We start from the raw sequence: 18,130 nt of genomic DNA on the forward strand, positions 1-18,130 counted from the left end.
CAATATTTTCTCCATTTATCATGATGCTGCTTTATTGGGTCAGTTGAGAGGACTTCTGTTTTCCTGATGTTGAGGAATAATCCATAGTGAATGCTGTATAGTCTGTAATCTTCGTCAGCACATACTTCAACTCCTCTTCACTTTCAGCCAACAGGGTTGTGTCATCTATATATCATAGATGGTTAATAAATTTTTCTCCATTCTTGCTGCCACGTTCTTATTCAAATCATCCAGCTTCTCAACCGACACACTGAGTAAGCATGATGAAAGGATTCAGCCCTGACACACACTCATCCTGCTTTGAAACCAAACAGTATCCTCTTGTTCTGGTGGGATGACCAGTGTATGTATAGGGTCAACAAGAGGATAATTCAAGTGTTCTGGAATTCCCGATCTGTGAAGGTTATCATGACTGGTTATGATCCACAGGGAGGAATGCCTATGTACAGTCAACAAATTATGGGTAAACAACTCTCTAGTATTTTCTGCTTTCAGTCAAATCTTTGTTGTTAATTATGGTCGAGTCAGTTCTGACTCATAGCAGCCCGATATAGGGTATTCAAGGAGCAGCTGGTAGGTTTGAACTGCCAAACTTGTAGTTAACAATCCAATGCTTATCCTACAGGGCCACGTCAGGAGTCCTAGGATGTTGAAAATTTGTAGAGGTAGATATGACCAGAGACAATAAAGTGGCCCCTGAACATAAATGGTGTTTGCCGAATCCCAGGTCCCTGGGGTTCCTCGGGGACTAGTTACATCTGGGCCTTCCTTCTCTGTGATGCTGAACATTCAAATTGCTCAAATGAATCACAGGACGTTCATTTCCACTCCGCCACCCCACTAGAACACGCAGGGAAGGGTGTTTGTAGGAGGAAAGTGGTGGCAGAGATTTTTAATTCATCAGACTGCATTTCCGGCTTCCGAGCGCACCATCAGAGCACCATGATCCACTGTGATCTTGGGGATGGCGCAGGGCTAAGTGCCACTGTGCTCGGTTGTGTCTGGGGCTGACCACAGCAGCCAATGCCAGCAAGCTCCCGAGAGCTGGCCATTGCTGGCCAAGGACTCCCCTTTGAAAAGCACTGCACTGTGTGGCCATTTAAAGGTAGGCACACACAGCTAGTTCAGTTCCTGAGACATGAGAAAACCCTACTGGAAGTGCAGATAAATCTATCCTTTCAAAAAGACTTTTGTTTTTTAACTGTAGTTTGGGTGAAAGCTTACAGTGCAAACGGATTTCACATTCAACAACTGATACCCCGTTTTGTTTCAATACATGAGTTACAATCCCCTCAGTGTGACAGCACTCTTCCTGCTTCCTCAGTGGGATCCCCATTTCCATTTGTCCTTTTTGTCTGCCCCTTCCTGCCTTTGATCTTGGGCAGATGCCCTTCTAGTCTCAGATGACTGACTGGACTGAGAACACCAATCCTCCTGCAAACCCTTAAAACCAGGCCCTCTTCTGGCCTCACCTGCTACTGTCTTCACAGTATCTGAAGATGGCCTCTTTAGTAATCAGCCTGTTGGTTCTTCTCATTTCGTTCAGAACTGCCGTCATCCAGTCTTCCACGCGCCCTTCAGCTCGAATGATCTTCCGGAACTCCATGACTTCTCCCTCTGCCGAGATCATGGCGGACACAAGCTTCTCCCCACTTTCCCCGTCACTGAACCTCAGGGCCGTTATGTTGTCATACATCTGCAAGACAGAGGCAGCCGCCGTGAAATACATGAGGGAGCCTGGTGTCAAGGAGCAGGACCGAGAGGAGGCAGGCAACAGGCAAGCTGGGATCACACGCCAAAGAGCTGTTCGTTCACCTGGCGTTTGTTCATCAACAAACACTGACTGGATACTTTTGCTCAGCCTGCACTGTGCAAAGCTCTGTGATGAGTGGAGGAAAGACGACAGGCTCCCAATACTGGAGATCCTAGTGTATGTGCTACCATGGGGGGGGGGGGGGGGGGGGGTATCACCATGACTACAACTCTAGAAGAGGCACAATGACCTGGGGATTACACATGCTACCAGGACCAGCCCCAGGTGCCGTCAAGGGGAAGCTGACTCACGGTCACCCCATGTGTGTCAGGAGTAGTACTGTGCTTCCTGAGGTTTTTAATGGCTGAGAAATCTACTCCAGATCACCAGGCCTTTCTGAGGTGGCACCCCTGGGTAAACTGGAACCACCAACCAAGCAGCCAAGTGTGTTCAGCATTCACCGCGCCCCCCTCCTTCCCATCCCCGGGACATTGACTGAAAACTAAGGCTGAAGAGCTCCAGAGCCCAGCTTCCCCACCGAGCAGGAACGGAAGACCAGAATAACAGGACCTACAAGACCGGGCGGACAAGCGGAGCCAGGAGACAAGGTGTGTGAAATGCTGGCTCAGGGATGACTTGACATTTGTTGGTTATTACTACTGCTATTATTTGTCAGAATGACCCTTGGGAAATGAGAGGGTTTATTCATAGGACCAGCACTGTGCAAACCAGACTGAGGAAGAAAGAAAGGCTTTAACCAACGAAATCAGAGGTTTGCAAAAGGAGCTAGCAGTGGTGATGTTCGTGTGTCCTCAAGTCGGTGCGGACTCACAGCGACCCTGTGGAGGGTTTCTGAGACTGGCTGGTAGATTCCAACTGCTGACCTAGCAGTTAGCAGCCGGAGTTGTAACCCAGGACCCCACCAAGGATCCTAACCATTCGCTGCAAAGCCTACCAACGCCCCCTATGGAGATGAGAGGAAAAGATTGTTATTACATGTATTTCTATAACGGCTGAGTATCTGTTGATAAAGATAGGGACAGAATATACACATCTTTGTGGAGAAAGGAAATCATGAAATCAAAATGACCGTCTCCTCATCCAGAGCAGAGTGAAGAAAATCAGAGAAGCAATAAAACAATTAGTCTAAAGGGAATGGACCACATGAACCCCAGCCTGCACCACCCGAGACCAGAGGAACTCGATGGTGACCAGCTACCACTGCTGACCCCTCGGAAATGGATCACAGCGGAAGTTCTAGATGGAGTGGAAACCACTGCAGAACAGTACTCATAGAAATGAACACACTAGTGGGACCCCCGAAACTACAGGCCTTAGTCAGTCATCAGGCTTGAAACTGAACTCACCTTCATGGCTCCACTTTCAGCTAAACAGTTGTTTGTTTTTAAGTGCCATCGAGTCAGCTCCAACTCATAGCGACCCTATAAAGCATTTCTGAGGAGCGACTGGTAAGACTGAACTGTCGACCTTGCGGTTCAAACTGACCTTGCAGTCCAGCGCACTGACCTGCAGCGCCACATCAGGACTTCTATAAATGGAGCCAGGGCACCAGGGAGTACTCACTTACTCCTTAGAACAAGCAGCCACAGGAGATCAGAAGGGCAGTGTTCACCCAGGAAGAAAGCTCAGAAGGCAGGCATGAGGAATGGAAACAGGAAACCCCAGGAGGAAGTGGGAAGAGGGCTGTTACATTGTGGGGACAGCATTCCACGCCATGAATCAAAGTGTGTATGAGCTGTGTATGAACTCAAATCACAACAAAAATTACACAAATAAGTTCCAGTGTGACTCTCCTGCCTTGTTCATCCACAACTTAAGGATTACTCAAGGACATATGTCCTCAGTCCAGAAAGATCACACCTCTCAGGGATAGTGGGCAATACCTAGGGGCTTTGGGTTGTCACAGCTGAAGGGTTTCTGGTGGGAAGAAGCAGAGAAGCTGCTCAACATCCTACAAATCAACTTTCCCACGGTGAGGCCCCCACTGTAGGCTAATACTCAGTGTGGAACTTCCACAGCTGAAGGATGACATCTGACCAGGCTCCATTCTCTGTCACACGAGACAGACTGCTCTGCTATGCTCCCTGCCATTCAATATTGTCCGCGGATACACACACGTTTATGCAGACTTATGAAACCACGGACTGAAGGAATCCCAGCAAGCTCTCAGCACGGCTGCTAAGTAGAAGAATTATGGATGGGGGAAGGGACCTGAATCCATACAACTCAATTTTAGGCAACAAAGCAAATATAACTAAATATTAACATGTGTCCACTCTGAGAGGTGGCTACCATTATTTGGCCAACATTGTAAAGCAGGCACTGTAGCAAGTATTTTACAAACATAACTCGTTTAATCCTATCACAACTCTAATGAGGCAGGTAACTACCGGGGTTACTTCTATTTGCAGGTAAGGAAACTAATGTCCAGAAAGGTTAAGCAATTTGCCTCTGGTCACACAGTAAATAAGTCTAGAGCCAGATCTGAATCTCTGTGCTAAACTATAAGCCTATTAATACTGCTCAGGTTACTTTATTAGTTTTTATATAGCTCTGCTTTTGAAAATATACAGAGAAGAAACTGATGTCAAGAGAATTTTAAGTATTTTGCCTATGGTCACAGAGCAAATTGGTGTAGAGCCCAGAAAATCACTACCCTAGACTGCCTCAAAGGAGGGCAGGTAGTGGACCGGACTGCCAACTGAGAGGCTGGCAGCTCAAACCCATGAGTTCTCCTCAGGGAAAGATGTGGCAGATTCAGAGCCTCAGAACCAAACGGAGGAGTTGTACGCTGTGTGACAGGGCCACTGTGAGTCAGACTCAACTCAGCAGCAGTGGTCAGGGGGCTACAGAGCTTCTACTGATTATTTCTTTGGTTTTTGTTTTTAATTTCTAAAAAAAAAAAAAAGTTTTTGGACTTTGGAAAAAGAGCCACAAAGAACAGTGGAATTCTGGTGCAACTTTGTCATTGTTGCTGTTACATGCTGTTAGGTCAGTTCTGACTCATAGCGACCCTGTATAGGGTTTCCAAGAAGTGGGTGATGAGTTTAAACTGCCAACCTCATGGTTCAAATGGACTTTGTGGTCCAGTGCTTACCCTATAATGCCAAACAGGACTATGGTGCAACTTTAAACAAAGTGAATTTCTTTAGATTGATGCTTCAAACTAAAGCGTGGACAGCATCTCAGTTTTCAGTTCCTGGGCTGAGCGTAACTGGGACAAGAAGCAGGATTCAACCTTGATCATGTGTACCTGGACACGGAGCGGGACACTGCTACCCAGGATGCTGAGCGTAACTGGGTAAAGAATGGGTTGTCCCCGTGAGGAACAGAGGAGCTGACCTTGATCATGTGCTCCTGAACACAGAGCGGGTCGCTGCTGCCCAGGATGCTGAGCAGCTCGTCGTCAGAAATGAAAAAGAACCTCGGGAAGGCGTTGCGCTTGGAGTCTAGGTAGTCGTTGAGACTTTTCTGGCATTTCTCCAAGCCCTCGATGATGGTCTGCAGGTCACTAAGGCGGCTTGGGGCTTCACAGCATTTCTTGATCACAGGGTCTTTGAGAGTCTCTGCCATTATCTGGGAAGGATGCAACAGACACATTAGGCAGAGGAAGCAGAAGCAATGGGCCCGGCAGAGAAGAAAACCGTAGGTGTTCGGGAAGAGCAGTTTGACTCAATCTTTAGACGGCTCCTATGCAGGGTCTCTGTGAGTCAGAACCGACTCCACGGCACATAACAACAACAACAACAACATTAAATTGCTACAATTCATGGCCTCTTCAAACATACTACACATACTTCTTTCTGAGTGAATTTTTGGCAATTTATCTGTTAGGTGACCAGCAGCACAGGGCAGGGAATTTAATCTGTTTTGTTCACATCTCTGCACCAAGTACCTACAATAAACTCTACAGCTAGTAACCACCCATCAATATTTCTTGAGTGAATGAACCCAGTAGTCCCACTCTGAATGGTTTGAATATGCCAGAATGTTCACTGTACAACTCTTTACAACAGCAAAAAAAAAAAAAAAGAGGCGGTGGGGAGCAGGAGAAAGATACAATTAGGTAAAAAATTCATACCATGGGATATAAAGCTGCTGTTATAGATCTTAGCTGTCTATCGTTTAAAATGTATGTTTTTTAAAGCCAACAAAATTGGGAAACATGATTCTATTTTTGTGAAATATCTAGTCATTTTTGCATCTATTTATATGTTCACATAAGAAGAGAAAAAGATCTGGAGATAGATATGCCAAACTGTTAACAGTGGCTATCCTGAAAAATCAAAAACCACGGCTGTCCAGTAAATCTCAAATCCTACCATCCTTATAGGACAGGATAATCAGCTGTAATTTTTACTGAAGCAGAGTACCACATCTTTCTCCTATAGAGCCCTTGGTGGTTTTGAACCGCCAATCTTTCCATTGGTAGGTGAGTGCTTTAGCCACTCTGCTACAAGGACTCATTTGGGTAATGGGATTGCAATATTTTTCCCCTCTTTTTATCTTTTATTGGGGACTTCAAAATCCTTCTATGATGAATACATATTTTATTTTTTTATTTTCAAAATAAGAATATATGCAAACAGCTAAGCTAAAAAACCATTTACAAACAGTAGTGGATAGAGGAGACCACACCAAAAACTGAACGAGCAGGTGCTATAGTGTCTGGATTCTAAGGCGGGCGGACGACCTCGGCTAACTCCTAGTAGCAGCCATGGCGGGTACAACATTCTCTGGGAAGGGCTTGAGAGCAAGCAGACCCTCTCAGGGACAATCCGCTTCCTAACAAGGTACCCTAAGATATTTATCCTCAGCAGGGAAGAAGCCTTATGATCAAACTTGCACATGATTTTTGAAAGCCAAGAATTCACCTCAAGTCGGTTCAAGCTCACTACCTGCTCCTTGGAAACCCTATACAGGGTCACTATGGGTTGGAACTGACTCGATGGCACTTAACAACAACAATCTGTCCATCTATTAGAAAATAGTTACATACACTCAAGCCCAGACACTCACTAGAACACCAAGAAAGCCAGGAGAACAGATCCTTAGATGGCTGCCTAATAGGGAATGATGCTTCTCACGCTATTGTGAGAAAATGACAAGATGTAAAATGGTATGCAAGATGATGACACAAGGGGGCTTCAAAAACTTTGTGGGAAAATTACATTGTCTTTAAATTCCATGTTTCCATGAACTTTTTGAAGCTCCCTCATAACTGTATCTTTTAAGCATATGATTTTTTTGTTAAGTGCTGTCAAGTCAGTTGTGACTCGGCAACCCTGTATAGGGTTTCTGAGGTTTCTGAGGTGGGTCTGATGATGAGATGCACAAGAGGAGATGAGGTGGGTTTGAACTGTTGATCTTGTGGTTCGTAGTCCAGTGCTGATCTTATAGCACCACAAATGTTGTTGTTGTTGTTGTGATGTGCCATGGAGTCGGTTCCGACTCATAGTGACCCTATACAGGATTTCCGAGGCTGTAAATCTTTACAGGAGCAGAAAGCCTCATCTTTCTCCAGCGGAACAGCTGGTAGCTTTGAACTGCTGACCTTTAGGTTTGCAGCCCAATTCGTAACCACTACGCTACCAGAGCTCCTTGTTGTTGTTAAGTGCCATCAAGTCGGTTCTGACCCATAGTGACCCTGAACAGGGTTTCCAAGGCTGTACATCTTTACGGGAGCAGAAAGCCTCATCTTTCTCCTGCAGAACAGCTGGTAGTTTCGAACTGCTGACCCTGTGGTTCACAGCCCGATTTGTAACCACTACATTACCAGAGCTCCTTACAGCACCACAAGTGTTGTTGTTGTTGTTAAGTGCCATCAAGTCGGTTCCCACCCGTAGCAACCCTATACAGGGTTTCCAAGGCTGTAAATCTTTACGGGAGCAGAAAGCCTCATCTTTCTCCCGCGGAACAGCTGGTAGTTTTGAACTGATGACCTTGCGGTTCACAGCCCAATTTGTAACCACTATGCTATCAGAGCTCCTTAAGAAATGTATGACGTAGTACAGAGGTCATGTTAAAGGGATGGAATCAAAGGAGATAGATTTCATCACATTTCATACATTTTTTAAACAAGCTACTATTAAAAAGAAACTATGTTCTGGTGTGGCACTGTGGGTTAATGTGCCAGACTGCAAAGCCATTTGAACTGCAAGGTCGGCAGTTCAATCTCACCAGTTGCTCCTTGGAAACCCTATATAGGGTCACTGTGGGTCAGAACCAACTTGATGGCACTTAACAACAACAAGAACATATATTTCTTAAACTACATTTTCTAAACTTGTAGTATCATATATCAGCAGCTAGAGATCAAACAAGCCTTCACTAAACAGATAAAGGTCATATGCAGTGATGGAGAAACAAACCCAGGTGAGAATAACTATCACATGGAAATAAAATAACTGTTCTTCATTCGTGACTACAATAGAAACCAGTCACTTGCCCTTTTAAATAGTCTATCGATGTTGTCAAACTTCTTTGCCTCGTCTGGAAGTTGGGATCTTATGTCTCCACCAATAAAAATGCTTTCAAGATACATCCATTTTCGCTGAACCAGCATCCAGATCTGTAAGTGTAAAATGTTAACATCAGCAGCAGGGAACCAGTGCCTCAGGTGTGCAGAGCCAAAGCCCACGGTAACACAGGAGGAATTCCAATCACCACAGGGCAGAGGACTCTACGTTCTAAGTGGGCAGGTATGCTGGATAAAACAGTTAGAACTATGTTTAAATACGCAGCCACACTCAAAGTCCTCACCAGCCTGGGACAAGAAGGAAGCTTCCAAATGTACGCAGACCTTAAAACGCTGTGATCCACAAATGTCAGGGACAGAACTGTGCAGAAGATCATGTAAAAAGGCATGGCGAGCAAAGCCAGGGGAGGGAGAGGGGATTATATAAGATGAACTAAAAAATCAAATCAAATCACAGTGCCTGGAGCAACAGAGGAAGACTGAGAGTCAGGAATAGGAGAAGGAAATGGATGTGTGGCTAGTTGCCTCCAGAAACAACTGCCTCCATTACTATGAGACAAGAAGAACTCATAAAAAGGAGCAAAATGCAGAACAGAATTTCAAATCCTCATGGACACCACTGGTAGGTTCTTCTGCTACGCATGCACACAGATACACTAAGACCAAGAGCCAGCCCTGAACAGTTTTTTGTTTGTTTGTTTGCTTGTTTTAATGCAGAAAAGGCCAGAACAAGAGACACGGAGAGGGAAAGAGAACCAAAAATTAAATTAAATCCTGAGGTACAGCATAACAACCATCAGTGGCATCTTGATATATCCCTGTCACCATTGCCCTGAGATTATCTTTCACCCTTAAACCAAAAATTTTCCATGAAGTCTTCTTAAAAAACAAACAATCGTTTAGTATTTTTAAAATGTCTGCCTTCAGCATTATACTTTTTTAAGATCTAAATGGAATCAAGGCGTCCTGGTGGGGAGCAGAAGGATAACTGGATTGCTAACCAAAAGGTCAGTAGTTCAAACCCACCAGCTGCTCTTTAGAAACCATATATAGCATCTCTGTGAGTCAGGGCTGACTCGCTAGCACTTACCTACAACAACAAATGGAATCAAACTGAAAACAGCAACTCAAAAGATTAAACAGGACCCTTCAGGGGGCAGTGAGTTTATGTTAATGATGGAGTGACAATTCAGAAATGGAGAAGGAGAATGGTTGTACAACTTGAAGAATGTCATCAAGGTAACTAAATTGTACACGTAGAAACTGTTGACGGCATATGTTTTGATGTACATATTCTCAAAGATAAATTTAAATCAGAGCTGACCACAATGGTCACCGATAAGGGGAAATGGGGAAAAAACAGCAATGAAGTTGTGAACTAAGTCCAACCACATTCAATAGACTCCTGTGAACCCAGATTGAGACCTGGATGGCCAGCAGTATGGCAAGACCTGGGGACTCCTAGGCCTAGAGACAGAGACTTGGCCACAGAGGACTAGAGCAGAGAGTGAAGCATCCAGCTGATACGAAGTGAGGGGAGATGCACAAGAACACCCGCACTTACAGATAATACCCACTTGACCTGGTTTCAATGGCTGGATGATCAGAACTCAACTAGAAGAAGAAAGAAGAGGGAAAAAAAGAGTAATCCTCTAAAATTTGACAAACTTGACCTATACTTATAGACGTAGTAACTCAAAAGAGAGAACAAATCTTTACAGCAAGTATCCTTCCCACCCCCTTGGTACATGGGGTAGACAGGGATGAGCAATTTAGAAACCGACTACCCCTAATGGGGGGGCTACAAAGGCAAGAAGAGACTGGCTTACAAGCTTTCAAGAGGGAGCCTAGTTTCAGAGGGTACGGGGGAAGGTAGAATCTCCACTGAGTCGTTTTCAACCTGTCTGGATGGGGCTGATGAAAGGAGATGGTAATAGGACTCTTGTGATACAATAGTGAATAATTGTTATCAGGACTGACTGTGAGTGTTGGAAATGTAAAGGTAGACATTTTGTAGCAAAAGGAGGGGAGTGACTACCAGAAGCTGAGTCTGTCACTTGTATTTCAGGAGCCTTAGCAGAAATGTCTTCAGGCATGCCAGAGTTACCTGTCCCACTCACCAATTTGAAGATTCAACACACTAAGATCTTCATAAACAATGAATGGCATAGTTCTGTGAGTGGCAAGAAATTTCCTGTCTTCAATCCAGCAAACGAGGAGAAACTCTGTGAGGTTGAAGCAGGAGATAAGAAAGACGTTGACAAAGCAGTGAAGGCTGCAAGACAGGCTTTTCAGATTGGCTCTCCATGGCTTACTATGGATGCTTCAGAAAGGGGACGACTGATATACAAGTTGGCTGATTTAATTGAGAGACATCGTCTGCTGCTGGCAACACTGGAGTCAATGAATGGTGGAAAACTATTTACCAATTCATATCTGATGGATTTAGGAGGCTGCACAAAACTCTACGCTACTGAGCAGGCTGGGCTGACAAGATCCAGGGTCGGACAATTCCAATTGATGGAAACTTTTTTGCTTACACAAGACATGAGCCTATTGGTGTATGTGGGCAAATCATTCCTTGGAATTTCCTGTTGGTTATGCTCATTTGGAAGATAGGTCCTGCTCTCCGCTATGGAAATACCATGATTGTCACACCAGCAGGACAAACTCCTCTCACGGCTCTTCATGAGGCATCTTTAATAAAAGAGGCAGGGTTTCCTGCAGGAGTTGTGAATATTGTACCTGGTTATGGGCCTACCACAGGTGCCGCCTTTCTTCCCACATGGACATCGACAAAACGGCATTCACAGGATCAACTGAGGTTGGCAAAATGATCAAAGAAGCTGCTGGGAAGAGCAACCTGAAGAGGGTTACCCTGGAGCTGGGTGGGAAGAGTCCTTGCATTGTGTTTGCTGATGCTGACTTGGACAATGCCGTTGAATTTGCACACCAGGGATTGTTCTACCACCAGGGCCAATGTTGTACAGCTACATCCAGGTTTTTTTGTGGAAGAATCAATTTATGATGAGTTTGTCTGAAGGAGCATTGAGCGGGCTAAGAAGTATGTTCTTGGAAATCCTCTGACCCCAGAAGTAAATCAAGGCCCTCAGATTGACAAGGAGCAATTGATAAAATCCCCAACCTCACTGAGAGTGGGAAGAAAGAAGGGACCAAACTGGAATGTGGAGGAGGCCCATGGGGGAATAAAGGCTACTTTATCCAGCCCACAGTTTTCTCAAATGTTACTGATGAGATGTAAATTGCCAAAGAGGAGATATGTGGACCAGTTCAGCAAATCATAAGGTTTAAATCTTTAGATGATGTGATCAAGAGAGCAAACAACACTCTCTACAGTTTATCAGCAGGAATCTTTACCAAGGACCTTGGTAAAGCTGTGACCGTCTCCTCTGCACTGCAGGCTGGGACAGTGTGGGTGAACTGCTATAGTGTGGTGTCTGCCCAGTGTCCCTTTGGAGGATTCAAGATGTCTGGAAATGGACGAGAACTGGGAGAATATGGCTTTCACAAATATACAGAAGTGAAAACAGTCACAATGAAAATTTCCCAGAAAATTTCATAAAGAAAACCACAAGAGTGGAGAGAAGAAACTTCAATTGCTAAGCATCTCCTATAGTTGCTAATATCATAGATTTTACATCGAAAAATGTTCTATTGTTGATTTTTTTAAAAATAAGTGAATCACATTAGCATTACTACCACACATAGAAAACTTGGCATGTAGCTACTTTTTTTGAAAGAATTATTTGCCTTCTGATATGTGCTCCCCAATTCCTATTCTAAGTGAAAAGGATGGACTTGGATGAAAGATCCCTCTAGCTCTGTAGTAATCATAGATCTTTTCTTTGTACCTATTTGTCCAGGATAATAACTTTATAGAGGAGAACCATTTGTAACCAGTTATAACCAGTTGTCATTTAGCTTCTTTCCCCTAAGAATCCCTTGAAGTGCTTAACATATGTGCTAAATGCCCAATAGGGGTGCTCTGCTACTCCCGAATAGTTGTGAAATCATTGCTGTCTCTTGAAATATCTCCTAGAATGTAGTGGCTGTCTCTCAAAAGAAGTAATATCGGAAACACTTAGCTGTAATCTGAATATAAACCTTAATAAAAACAACCTTGCATGGAAAAAAAAAAAAAAAAAAAGTAGGGGAGTGGTTGATTTTGAAGTCTAGGAGCAAAGGACACTGGGACCATCAAGGGAAAAGAGCGGAGTACAGGACCCTATCCAGAGAAACAGTTATGCCAGAGATGGAGGCAGAGATGATGATGTGGAGACATGGAGCAGTTGGGGACTCTGGACTCAGGGAAGGAGAGGGGCTGTGTGTTGATGGCCGAGGGGTGGACCTGTGTGGTATACCCTTTGATTGTTTGATGATACATGGAGGGGACTGTAATCACTGCAATGAAATGAAATACGATAGGATGAATATAAAGCTAATGTTCTCCAATGTAAACTATCACTTAATTCACAATAAAATCTTAAAAAAAAAAAAAAAATTTAACCAGAACATAGAGAGAAACCCACCACTATCAGTCAGTCAGCGGACACAAAAAAGAGGAAATTTTTCACTAAGGAAATAAAAAATTAGAAGATGAAAGAGGCTTTAAAATAAATAAGCTTAAAATTTCAATGTGATAAATGGTAAGAACATCCTTGTCACAAGAAAAGAACCATATTAAACAAGAACAGAATCATATTAAATAAGAACAGGACAGTATTAAATAAGAACAGGACCACATTAAGTAAGAACAGAACCATACTAAACAAGAAAAGGACTGTATTAAATAATAGCAGGACCATATTAAACAAGAACAGGACCATATTAAATAAGAACAGGACCATATTAAACAAGAACAGGACCATACTAAACAAGAAAAGGACTGTATTAAACAATAACAGGACCATATTAAACAAGAACAGGACCATATTAAATAAGAACAGGAACATATTAAGAACAGGACCATATTAAACAAGAACAGGACCATACTAAACAAGAAAAGGACTGTATTAAACAATAACAGGACCATATTAAACAAGAACAGAACCATATTAAACAAGAACAGAACCATATTAAATAAGAACAGGACAGTATTAAACAAGAACAGGAACACAGGAAAAGGAGATAATTAAGAAATCTTGAAAATTAAAAATACAAATCATTGAAATTAAAACTTAGATCAAATCTTCTAATTAAGTGTCCCTCCTTGTAAACTAAATCATGACCGTAAAAGTATAAAGATGATCTTAAGTTTTTCAAGTACAAAGTATTTGCTTATAAAGATTTCTTTTCTGCTATTAATTAGTTCTTGTCAACTTTCATGCCTTTTCACTTGCCTCAATAACTTCTCCGATCAGAGAAAGTGTTTTTTCCCATTTATGAACAGTTTGCAGAAAAGGCCCCACAAATCTGCTTCCTGAGATGCTTTGTAGGTTGAAAGTGTTGTCATCAAGGCACTGAATAATGTCATCAACAGCCCCCAAGATGTAGCCTCGCTCCTGGGTGCCTTTATAATACTTGACCACGGTGAACTTCATATTTTCCCAAGTATCCAGGATTTCCTTCACAGCCTGGCCAGGAACAGAAAAAGATTGATGCAGGCAAATGCACTGTACACAGAACCCCAATTCAACAACAACTTCCTTAGCATGCCTCTGATCAACTCCTCAGGCGGGAGTCCGGGTTTTCTGAGTAGAGCGATTCTGTCACAGTAATGATAGTTATGATTTATGAAGCATGTGCTACATGTAAGGGAAGCAGGGTACATGCATTAGCTCAATTCCTCCTCCAAATAAGCCTGGTGATGTCTGTGCTATTACTCCTCCCATTTTAGAGACAAAGGACCGAGGCTCAGAGAGGTGAAGCAGTTTGCCAAGTTCTCTCAGCTCCTGAGCGCCAGAGCCACCCACACTCAGCTTCCAAATCCTACACACATGCAGCCCTGCCCTAGTGTCCTCTCTCTGTGGTAAGCAAGAACACACAATTCCAAAATAGCATGCCCATGATGATTCCATATATGTATGTGTATATATGTGCATATAAACATGTGTATGCACATGCTGTATATATGCATATATCAGTGTTTGTGCTAATATGTGCCTATACATACTGCATTGTATATGTGTGCATATATGCATTTCTGTGTGTATGATGTGTACATGTATGCATGTGTGTCCAAAAACAAACAAACCCACTGGCACCGAGTTGAATTCTGACTCATAGCAACCTGACAGGACGACTAGAAGTGCTCTTTACGGTTTCCAAGGCTGGATGTCTTTATGAAAGCACATTACCACATCTTTCTGCCACAGAGTGACTGGTGGGTTCCAACCCCAGACCTTTAGATTAGTTGTCGAGCATTTAACCACCATACCACACATGGGTATCCATTATTTAATATGAAAGGGTATACACAAAAATGTTAACAGCAATGACCTTCAAGTGGTAGAATCATCACTGATGTGTTTAGTTACTCAATTTTTGACCATGAACATTCACTTTTTTTTTTTTTTACTTTTTATTGTAAATTCAGTGAAGGTTAACAGACAAGATCATTAGCTTTAGTTTCAACAAATTCTACGTTTTGTTTCATCTCAGCGATCAACAACGGTTATCCTGCTTCTTCCATGCGGGTCCCTTTAACATTCACACTCTTTTAATAACTATTGACCTGAAAATGAAACTAACAAAAAAATTGAAGTGGAGACAGAAATTCCACTTCTAGAACCATTTCTCTGTTACTCAAAGACAGCAGGTGCCAGAGCAAATGTGCTTCCTGTCTGGAGAGAATGCCCATTTCCCAAGGCTCACCTTCTCAATGGCGATCTCCTTGATGGCTGCTGTGACAATCTGATTGAGAACCTCTGCATGCTTGTCAAGTTCCATAGCGAACATGTTTTCCAAGGTGAAGGTCTCAGTCATTTCAAAAGAGACTCCTGTTTTTTCCATGAGCTCTTTCCAGTGCCTGAAAGTGCACAGAGGAATAAGGTCTTTATGCCTACTAGATTGACTAGGAGCGTGGTAGCTCCATATAATAAGAATCAGACTGGGAACCACAAGGTCCACAGTTAGAGCCCATCAACTGCTCCACAGAAGAAAGATGAGATTTTCTGCTCCTGTAAAAATTTAAAGAGCCTCAGAAAACCTAAATAGGGTCACTTTGAGTCGGAACCAACTTGAAGACACTTAACAACAACAACAGGACCAACTGAAGGAGTCAATGATTCTCCTTAAGTCATAGGACAAACCCCATTACAAAGACGTTGTGCCCCACCCAGAGAAACAGTGACGCCAGAGATGGAGGCAGAGATGATGACGTGGAGAGATAGAGTGGCTGGGGACTCTAGACCCAGAAAAGAAGAGGGGCTGTGTGCTCACAACCAAGGGGCAGGCTTGTGGGGTGTACCCTTTGGTTGTTTGATGTTGCATGGAGTGGATTGTAACCATGGCAATGGAATGATATGTGATAGGATGAATGTAAAGCTAATGTTCTCCCATGTAAACTATCACATAACTCACAATAAAACATTTTTAAAAAAAGAAAAAAGCAATAGGCTGTAAGTTGGCGGAGGATTTGGAATGGGTTGCAGCCACAGCTACTCACCACGGAGAAAGTGAAGGTGGTCCTGGTCCACATCCCAGGAGAGAGAATTCAGAGAAAGATACAGGTCGCAGAGGAGATATCAAAGGAGGAGCTGCTCCTGGTCACCCCACAAAAGGTGGTCTAGATTACCAAGATAGATCTACATCCTTTTCCCCTTCTCGACTTAAAGAAAGAAGAGATGATGAAAAGAAAGAAAGAGCCAAGAACGTCCGATTACTGGGGAGGACTTAAAGGAGGAAGAAACAGAAATGATGAAGTTAATGGGGTTTGCTTCCTTTGACTCCACAAAAGGGAAGAGGGTGGATGGTTCTGTGAATGCCTACGCCATAGATAAGTCTCAGAAGAGGAAACACAAGCACTACAGGATTCCAAAAGGTGGATTCAACAGACCTCTGGACTTCATTGTATGAGAATTGAAATGTTGAAGAATGAATTTTTCCCTCATGGTCAAAAGAGTGGGTTTTATATTTTGTATTTAATAAGCATCAAAAGCAAGATATCCTTCCTATCAGGACTGATTGTGAGGGCTGGATATGTAAAGTTAAGTATTTCATAGCAAAACAAGGGGAGTGGTTGACTTTGCAGTCCAGGAGCGGAGGTCCCTAGGACCATCAGGGGAGAAGAGCGGAGAGCGGGAGCCTACCCAGAGAAACAGTGACGCCAGAGATGGAGGCAGAGATGATGACGTGGAGAGATGGAGCAGCTGGGGACTTTAGATCCAGAGAGGGAGAGGGGCTGTGTGCTGACCCCCAGGGGGTCAGGCTTGCAGGGCTGGTTGATGATGCATGGAGGGGATTGTAACCATGGCAATGAAATGATATACAATAGAATAAATGTAAAGTTAATGTTCTCCCATGTAAACTATCACATAATTCACAATAAAACATTAAAAAAAATAACAAAAAATGTTTTGTACCACCGAAATGATGGCCCTTAGATACAGTTCAGATCTGCAATAAAACTCACCTCCATGGTTAAGCTTTCAGCCCAACGACAGACAAGCCTATATGGTGAGTAACCCCAAGTGGGTTACACACACCTTAGAACAATACAAGATCAAAGGCAGCATCCGCCCAGGGAGAAGGCACACAAGACAGGAAGGAATAGGAAAGAAGGAAGAAAAGAAACAAGAAACACCGGGAGGAAGTAGGAAGAGTGCTATTATATTGTGGGGGTGGCAATAAATGTCACAAAACAAAATACATATGAATTACCAAATGGAAAACCAATTTTCTCAGCAACCTTTCACTCAAATCACAATACAAAGCTCCAAGCAGAGAAAGAAACCTTCTTGTAATGGAATGCTTGAATTGAATATGACGTTATCATTGGAATTGTATTTCCAAAGTCTTTCAAAATCACACTGGCCACAAGAGCCACCCCTAGGCAACAGTGCATGGCACCGGATACTCTAGCCTGACACACAGGACAACCTCAGAATACACAACTCGCACACTTAGTAACGGTTTCTGTCACGGTGCTGAGATCTCGGAGAGCGCCTGATGCCAACTGTGAGCTCCGGTGTCATGGAGAGGAGGCCTCCCTGGTGCTGGGGGTACAGAGGTGGGAAGATAAGCTAGGCCATCAGAGAGACCGTCTCATCTGGGGTTGGTGTTTCCGTGACACCTCTTCACGGTGACTCACCTTTCTTAAAGGGTAGGCCTCCAGCTCAGAGACAGTCAGCAGTTTTGAGTTGGCACTTAATCATTTTGTATTTATGGTAAGCACTTTTGAGGTCTTAATTAAAGTGGTGGTGCAAGTTTCTTTTAAAAAGTACAATCGTGAGAGAACAAACAAGATGGCGGATCGGGTGGAAGTGCAGTAAAGAGCTCCGCCAATAACAACACAGAATACCCGACCAACCAGGCTCAGGGGATGGTCCCAGAACTCTGAACCACATATAAAGGAATACTTAGAAGGTTAGAAGGCTCACAGCTGGGGAGTTTGTGGCAGAAGCAAGAAACCCATTGCTTTCTAGTCCGGGACACTCAGCAGCTCCAGGAACCGCCATCTTGGGTGAGACCACGTGGGGGAAGGATCAGAGCGGCCACAGATGCCTGGCAGAACCGCTGAGATAAAGGTGTGAACATTCTTTTCTTTTGGTAGCTGTTCATTGGTCCCTTGCTGTCTGAGCACCACCATTCTGGTGACTATAGGGGTGCCTGAGCTAGTGGGCACCCCAGCCCCACCCTCAGAGGGTTCTACTACGCATGCACACAGATCTCCTCAAAATTTAAATAGACAGTTTCCA

General features: G+C 43.6%; 1 protein-coding gene and 1 pseudogene across 1 annotated transcript in view; one reads left to right on the top strand and one right to left on the bottom strand.

Annotated features, from left to right (window-relative positions):
* DNAH10 (dynein, axonemal, heavy chain 10) overlaps positions 1 to 18,130 on the bottom strand; it is a 210,003-nt gene that overhangs the window by 93,805 nt on the left and 98,068 nt on the right. The window contains exons 24-28 of the mRNA XM_006865476.1: positions 15,087 to 15,240; positions 13,613 to 13,846; positions 8,223 to 8,345; positions 5,117 to 5,350; positions 1,473 to 1,696 (exon numbers count right to left, since the gene is read on the bottom strand). Coding sequence (XP_006865538.1) covers positions 1,473 to 1,696; positions 5,117 to 5,350; positions 8,223 to 8,345; positions 13,613 to 13,846; positions 15,087 to 15,240 — 969 coding nt within the window. The remainder of the gene's footprint in view (positions 1 to 1,472; positions 1,697 to 5,116; positions 5,351 to 8,222; positions 8,346 to 13,612; positions 13,847 to 15,086; positions 15,241 to 18,130) is intronic.
* On the top strand, positions 10,344 to 11,835 carry LOC102831234 (annotated as a pseudogene).

Source organism: Chrysochloris asiatica, unplaced genomic scaffold (genome assembly GCF_000296735.1).
Source record: "Chrysochloris asiatica unplaced genomic scaffold, ChrAsi1.0 scaffold00078, whole genome shotgun sequence".
In the NCBI taxonomy this organism is placed as follows: domain Eukaryota; kingdom Metazoa; phylum Chordata; class Mammalia; order Afrosoricida; family Chrysochloridae; genus Chrysochloris; species Chrysochloris asiatica.